We start from the raw sequence: 7,857 nt of genomic DNA, 5'->3' as shown, positions 1-7,857 counted from the left end.
CAAACCACTATGAACTCAGAGGTCCCAAACCTCTAGGAAAATGGGCAAAGGAGTGCTTCCTGGTGAACTCAGGAGGGAATATGCTGGGGGATTGGCCAATAGTGGACTGGGTCATTCAGATCCTTGGGGAAAATGATTAGGTAGAATGGGGCACTTAGCAGAGGACAGGAGGTAACAACTGAATACCACTTAACTCACCTTGCTGTAAGAGATCCCTAAAATAAGGGGGGAAAAGTCAAAATAGGAAAATTGGAGTTCTTGCTGTGGTGCAGTGGGATTTGGCAGCATCTCTGCAGCGCCAGGACATAGGTTCGATCCTCAGCCCAGCACAGTGGGTTAAAAGATCTGGTGTTGCTACAGCTGTGGTTGGATCTGATCCCTGGCCCAGAAACTCCATATGCTGTGGGGTGGCCAAAAAAATTGAAAAAAAAAAAAAAAAAAAGGAGTTCCTGTTGTGGCTCAGTGGTTAATGAATCTGACTAGGAACTGTGAGGTTTCGGGTTGGATTCCCTGGCCTTACTCAGTGGGTTGAGGATCTGGCGTTGCTGTGAGCTGTGGTATAGGCTGCAGACGCGGCCTGGATCCCACGTTGCTGTGGCTCTGGCGTAGGCCGGCAGCTACAGCTCCAATTAATTAGACCCCTAGCCTGGGAACCTCCATATGCCTGGGGAGAGGCCCAAAAAATGGCAAAAAGACAAAAAAAAAAAAAAAAAAAGAGGAGTTTCTGTCATGGTGCAGTGGAAACAAATCCAACTAGGAGCCACAAGATTGTGGGTTCAATCGCTGGCCTCATTCAACAGGTTAAGGATCTGGTGTTGCATTGCTGTGAGCTGTGGTATAAGTTGCAGACATGCTAGGATATGGCGTGTCTGTGGTGCAGGCCAGCAGCAGCTCTGATTCGCCCCCTAGCCTGGGAACCTCCACATGTTGTGGGTATAGCCCTTAAAAAGCAAAAAAAAAAGGGAAAATCAAGTCCATATTGAGACAACTGTGTTCTTCTGCAAAATGCATTATGTTCAGCATGTGTGACTTATAACCTAATACTTAAAGAGACACATTTTGAAAGAAAATCTCTTTATTCTAATTAATTCACAATCAATAACATCAGAAAAGCATGTTTCAGAGGCCACATAAACATCTGCCCAGCTCCAAACTCAATACTCAATGAGCTTCCACATCAGAAGAATACCCTCCTCCACTGCAATTCTGAAGCACGAAAGCTATTAGTGATAGAGGAGAGGTTTAATCTTGATTTCACACTTTATATCTTCATGATCAATCACATTTTTATGCTAAATCAACCAGGTCATGGAGGGTGATTTTTCATGTCTTCAGTGGAGCTTCTTGATTAAGATAATCCTGCAAACAGAAAAGGTATGTTAAAAGAGCACTAGCCACATATTCTCAACAAAACAGAAATCCTCCAAATTACAAGAGGAGGAGTGAAGCCCAAGGTTGTTAAGTTTCTTTTTTCGTTGGCCATGACCATAGAATGTGGAAGTTCTTCTGCCAGGGATCGAACCTGCACCACAGCTGTGACCTGAGCCACAGCAGTGACAAGGGCCATATCCTTAATTGGTAGGCCACCAGGGAACTCCTATTAGTTTTTTTCATAAGCTATTTAAGGCATCCTACAACCAACAAAACTTCAATTCTGCACCTGCCACAAATGAGAAAAGACAGGGCCTATGTACTTCAAGGGACAGAGTCCTGAATCAGAAACACAGTCATTTTGGTACTTGATGTAGCTCCACCAGAGACTTCTGATAAACGTGGCCATGGAATCTCTTAATTCCAGTTCAACTACCTGAAAGGATTAACTTCTCCTCTATTTCCTATTTAAATGAAGGTGGGAAAATGGAAATAAGCAATTTTATTTTATCTTATTTATCTATTTGGGCTTTATTTATTTATTTATTTATTTATTTGCTTTTTAGGGCCGAGAGTGCACTTGCGGCATACAGAGGTTCCCAGGCTAGGGGTCAGACTGGAGCCACAGCTGCTGGCCTATGGCTAGGGGTCGAATCAGAACTGCAGCTGCTAGGTCTACACCACAGCCACAGCAATGCCAGATCAGAGCTGAGTCTGCAACTTACACCACAGCTCACAGCAACACCGGATCCTTTAACCCAGTGAATGATGCCAGGGATCAAACCCGCATCCTCATACCAGTCAGGTTTGTTACCCCTAACCACAATGGGAACTCCCAAAATAAGCAATTTTGATAGAAGGTGAATTCTTAGTTTGATGGGAGGAAATTGCATTAAAAACAACTTGACTGCGAATATTCCAAAGGGCCTAAATCTCAAAGCTCCACTGAGTGATTTAATAAACTTGTCTGCCTCAAATGAAGGGTGTAGACAAGGCTCTATCAGTCCTTGGGCCCATTCCTGGACTTCAGTGAAATCAGAATGTAACTTTATTTTTTGTCTTTTTAGGGCTGCACCCATGGCACATGGAGGTTCCCCGGCTAGGGGTCGAATCAGAGATGTAGTCACTGGCCTATACCACAGCCACAGCAATGCCAGATCCGAGCCACTTCTGTGACCTATACCACAACTCGTGGCAATGCCAGATCCTTAACCCAGTGAGTTAGGCCAAGGATCAAACCTGCATCCTCATGGATACTGGTCAGATTTGTTTCTGCTGAGCCACAACAGGAACTCCCAGAACGTAATTTTATATTCACAAAGCACTAAGACTATGAATCACTCACAGGCAGTAACCAAGTAAGATCTTGGCACACTAAGCTACACCTGCTTAAGGAAGAACCAGATTCAGACATAACTGGTAAAAGCCTAGGATAATGACAAGAAACCTCTGGACCAGCTCCTTGTTAGAACAGTTAGACTGGTTTTAGAGTAATAAATGTCCTTTAACTTATCAGTTTATTAAACAGAGATGCCCTAAGTTTTATAGAGTCCAGGTGTACCACTCAGTGAATTAAGCAGATGCAAGTTCAATCAAGAATTGATATATCACCTACCATTTGCCAGTCTGCATTGTTTCAGCACCTCGCTGAAACCCTCACAAAGCTTAAGGTCACCCTGGTTCTGGGCACACTCCAAAAACTGTTTCACCTCATAGAAGCATGGGGCCATCTGCTGCTGCTGTGCTGGCTGGGCTCCCTGAGGCTCCTGCAAAAGCATGACGTTCAGGACTGTTAAGAAAGGAAGTAACTTATACCCGAATAAGAGCAATGGCCACCATATTTGAAGTTAACTAGCGAAAGAGAACTAGAACAACTGGCAAATTAAAGTTTCCATCTAATAACATGGAACATGAATACATTTTTTTTTTGGTCTTTTTGTTGTTGTTGTTGTTGCTATTTCTTGGGCCGCTCCCGCGGCATATGGAGGTTCCCAGGCTAGGGGTCCAATCGGAGCTGTAGCCACTGGCCTACACCAGAGCCACAGCAACGCTGGATCCGAGCCACGTCTGCAACCTACACCACAGCTCACGGCAACGCCAGATCGTTAACCCACTGAGCAAGGGCAGGGACCGAACCTGCAACCTCATGGTTCCTAGTCGGATTCGTTAACCAATGCGCCACGACGGGAACTCCCGGAACATGAATACATTTAAAGATAGAAAGAAATAAGATTTTTTTGTTGTTTGTTTTTTTAGGGCCGCACCCACAGCATATGAAGTTCCCAGCCTAGGGGTCAAATCAGAGCTCTAACTACTGAATCAGGGCTGTAATTACCGGCTCACACCACAGTCACAGCAACGTGGGATCTGAGCTGAATCTGAGACCTACACCGTAGCTCATGGCAACACTGGATCCTTAACCCACTCATCGAGGAGGCCAGTGATTGAACCTGTGTCCTCATGGATACTAATCAGATTTGTTCCCGCTGAGCCAGGACGGGAATGCCAAGCTTTTTTTTTCTTACACCCATGGCATGTGGAAGTTTCTGGGCCAGGGATTGACAAATTCCATACCACAGCAGCTACCCAAGCCACTGCAGTGACACCACTAGATCTTTAACCCACTGTGCCGCCGGAGAACTCAGAAAAAAAGGAGCTTTGACAAAATTTCCAGTTGTAATCAGAAAGATTAATGGGAGTTCCCGTCGTGGCGCATTGGTTAACGAATCCGACTAGGAACCATGAGGTTGCAGGTTCGGTCCCTGCCCTTGCTCAGTGGGTTAACGATCTGGCGTTGCCGTGAGCTGTGGTGTAGGTTGCAGACGCGGCTCGGATCCCGTGTTGCTGTGGCTCTGGCGTAGGCCGGTGGCTACAGCTCCGATTGGACCCCTAGCCTGGGAACCTCCATATGCCTCGGGAGCGGCCCAAGAAATAGCAACAACAACAACAACAACAACAAAATAAAAAATAAAAAAATTAAAAAAATTTAAAAAAAGAAAGATTAATGAACAAAGATGTAAATAAAGTGAAGTGGTTGTTTTGGCATCTAAAAACCAGTGGTTCACTGAAGTACCATGAAGGAAAAAATGAGACTACTACTGAAAAATAGACAAATGAAAGTTTCAAGTACACCAGAAATACAACACCCATGCTCCCTAGAGGAGAAAATTCACATAAGAAAGAAGGGCGGTGGCCAATAAGAGATCAGACAGAACAGAGCCACTAAAGAGATTTCAGAATTAGTTACGAGCAACGAGAACAAGATATTTAAAATAAGGGGAAAGGGGCTGTTTGACAGTGCATCAGGTTGAACTGCTACAATTCTATTCCTTGGAAAGAAACACCATTTGTACAGAACTCCCTGACGCTGGCTGAAGGTACTAACTTAACTGCCAGATGTGGCTTTGGATAAACCACTCTCCACGTGTCCTCCACATAAGGACCTTACGAATGGCCAGGTTTTCTCATAAAATCCACCACTGAAGGAAATGCTGCCTCAAATCTTACCTGGTAAGTGATGTCAGGCCTTGAGGGCTCAGCACTACTTCCTCCACCGAAGCCCCCAGTGATCGCATGACCTATCGTGTGGCCGACGGCAGAACCCACAGCCACGCCGGCTGCAGTGGTTGCCATCTGGGCCATGAGACCTGGCTGCCGAGGTGCAGCAGCAGGGGAGCCAACAGCAGATGGTGGAGCTGCTGCTGGTGGCTGAGCTGCCGGCGCTGGCCTGGGTGCAGCTCTCATCTGAGGTGCCCGGCTGTGAAAGAAAAGGACAAAAAGCATGAAGTTGTCACTTTCAACCGGGTTTGGAAATTGTGAAGTTAAAACAAACAAAAAACCCCTTGTATATTAAAATAAATCTTAGGATTTCCACTTTATTTAAACTCAAGTACTATATACATATAAGAAAAACTTTTGAGAACACAATTCCCTGAACTATTTACATCATTTTCTCTCATTAACCCTTTAAGGCTTTAATTGCCAAGTATAAGCTTTTCAGCCCCTGCCTTTTTGCAACCATTTCCATATATTCACAAAGTCTACAGTATCCTTTTTTTTTTTGCTTTTTAGGGCTGCATTCGCAGCATATAGAGGTTCCCAGGCTAGGGGTACAATCAGAGCTATAGCCGCCAGCCTACACCACAGCCACAGCAACTCAGGATCCAAGCCACGTCTTCAACCTACACCACAGCTCATGGCAACGCTGGAACCTTAACCCACTGGTCGAGGCCAGGGATTGAACCCTCAACCTCATGGTTCCCAGTCGGATTTGTTTCCGCTGTGCCATGACAGGGACCCCCAGTCTATAGTATCTTTAAAGAATAGTTATTCCGATACTTCATAAAAAACATAACTGGTAATGACGGGGCTGATATTCTATTGAAGGATCAAATAAATGTTATGTTAAAAATATCAAGGGAATTCTCTGGTGGCTCAGCAGGTTAAAACCCTGGCACTGACACTGCTGTGGCACAAGCTTGATCCCTAGTTCAGTAACTTTCACATGCCTCAGGCGTAGCCAAAGAGAAAAAGTCAAGAGAGAAGAACAGGATGTTGTGGGATACTGCACATTTAATTTTAGGACAGTCAAGGGAGGTCTCACGGTGTGAGATGGTGCAATTGAAAGACCTACCGTCAGTCATTTGGGGAAATAAACTGGTTCAGTTTCTTCATTTCATAGATTAGAAAACTGGGAGTTCCTGTGGTGGCGCAGTGGTTAACGAATCCGACTAGGAACCCTGAGGTTGTGGGTTCGGTCCCTGCCCTTGCTCAGTGGGTTAACGATCCAGCGTTGCCATGAGCTGTGGTGTAGGGCGCAGATCCTGCTCGGATCCAGCGTTGCTGTGGCTCTGGCATAGGCTGGCAGCTACAGCTCCGATTCGACCCCTAGCCTGGGAACTTCCATATGCCGCGTGAGCGGCCCCCCCAAAAAAGAAAAAACTGAAACTCAGTAAATGGAAGTGACATGTCTGAACTGTTACACCTAATTTCACCTATTTCCCATCTGTAGGACATTTGAATGCTTTCAAAATTTCAGGGAGTTCCCGTTGTGGCACAGTGGTTAACGAATCCTACTAGAAACCATGAGGTTGCGGGTTCGGTCCCTGCCCTTGCTCAGCAGGTTAACGATCCGGCGTTGCCGTGAGCTGTGGTGTAGGTTGCAGACGCGGCTCGGATCCTGCGTTGCTGTGGCTCTGGTGTAGGCTGGCAGCTACAGCTCTGATTAGACCCCTAGCCTGGGAACCTCCATATGCTGCGGGAGCGGCCCAAGAAATAGCAACAATAACAACAAAAGACAAAAGACCAAAAAAAAAAAAAAATTCACTAATATGTCCAGTGCTGCTTTCAAAATCTTTCACATAGATTATACGCCTTCTGTCCATTTTTTAGATTGTTTCCTTGGGTGCTAGTCCCTCAAATAAGACTAGGTCAAAAGTTTATGACTTCACTTCGTGTTAGGTAGTTTATTTGGCATAACTTTTTAACAATAGGGTTTCCTCTCGGATAACAATCTTTCGCTAAGTGAACTCCCTACACTCGTGGCATACTGTCTGAACACAATACACCAGGCAAGCTACTGTGCTAAATGCTCTGAATTAGCCACGAGCAAACTTGGGTCTGAGACCTTGCTTCCCTACTTATTGGTGGACAAGTCACTTATTCTGAGTCTCCAGTTTCTGTAAAACAGGAATAACATTTACCGCTAAGGTTACCGTGTGGCGCAACTGGCAGCACATTTTACAAGTATTTTACGAACTAGCAAACATCACGTACACGTGAGACATTGACGACGGTGACCCCTACTGGGCCAAGTCCTTGGAACGCTCACTGCTCACGGAAGAGATCATTTACTGAAATTAAAATGCGATATTTTCCCAATTACACTAGCTTCCATTGTTTTCTGTGCTATTTTTGGCGTTTCTGCGTGATTACACCTATAAATACCACTTATTTCTAGAACGGGCCTGTTTTAACTTGAGTTCTACAATATTTCAAATTATAATTCATGGGCATTCAAAATTAGGAAGTACGCCACTAACGAGAAAACTAGCTAAAGCCCTACAATTAGCTTGCGGCGACCGGAGGAGGGCCCACACCGCCCTGGCCTTCGGAAGCCCCGGCCCGCCGACACCCCGCTGCTCCGAGGCCCACCCGCAGCCTCTCTCTGCGCCACGGCACCAGCAGGACCCCAAACCCCTAGGTGGTCTCACCTAGCCGGAGGGGCCATGCGGGAAGTGCGGCTTCGGCTTCCACGAGGCATCGTAACTGCGCAACGAACGCGAACCTAGAAGACAGAGAAACTCAGAGGAGACCCTGGCGGCTTCTGCAGAGACCGACAGCGGAAGTCGGAAGGCGGGGCCGGCCTCAGCGCGCAACCAATCAGCTCTCAGGCCTTCCGTTCGCCGACGTTTCCGCGGGTTTGAAGGTCACAGGAAGAGTAGGACGTCACGGCGGCGCCTCGTCGTACGCAGTTGACGTAAGGAG

At 46.2% G+C, this 7,857-nt stretch overlaps 1 protein-coding gene across 1 annotated transcript; it reads right to left on the bottom strand.

The window, feature by feature from the left end:
* Positions 1–1,057: 1,057 nt before the first annotated feature.
* Positions 1,058–7,698, bottom strand: CHCHD2 (coiled-coil-helix-coiled-coil-helix domain containing 2). Its single transcript, XM_003124448.5, has 4 exons — positions 7,584–7,698; positions 4,879–5,128; positions 2,987–3,137; positions 1,058–1,359 (listed from the first exon to the last, which is right to left on the bottom strand). The coding sequence occupies exons 1-4, from the start codon at positions 7,631–7,633 to the stop codon at positions 1,349–1,351; spliced, it is 462 nt and encodes a 153-aa protein (XP_003124496.1). The 5' UTR covers positions 7,634–7,698; the 3' UTR covers positions 1,058–1,348.
* Between the last annotated feature and the right edge of the window lie 159 nt (positions 7,699–7,857).

This window comes from Sus scrofa, chromosome 3 (genome assembly GCF_054392235.1).
Source record: "Sus scrofa isolate SSC_HxYL_T2T_F1_AM1 chromosome 3, Sscrofa_HxYL_maternal_Yorkshire_Landrace_v2.0, whole genome shotgun sequence".
Classification (NCBI taxonomy): domain Eukaryota; kingdom Metazoa; phylum Chordata; class Mammalia; order Artiodactyla; family Suidae; genus Sus; species Sus scrofa.
Note: the sequence above shows the minus strand (reverse complement) of the source record. Positions and strands in the feature narration are given on the sequence as shown.

Coding starts and splice junctions, on each gene's coding strand:
- CHCHD2 (XM_003124448.5), bottom strand. CDS start 7,633: ATGCCTCGTGGAAGCCGAAGCCGCACTTCCCGCATGGCCCCTCCGGCT. Junction 5,129..7,583: donor CGCATGGCCCCTCCGGCTAG/GTGAGACCACCT, acceptor TTTCTTTCACAG/CCGGGCACCTCAGATGAGAG. Junction 3,138..4,878: donor GGCCTGACATCACTTACCAG/GTAAGATTTGAG, acceptor ATGCTTTTGCAG/GAGCCTCAGGGAGCCCAGCC.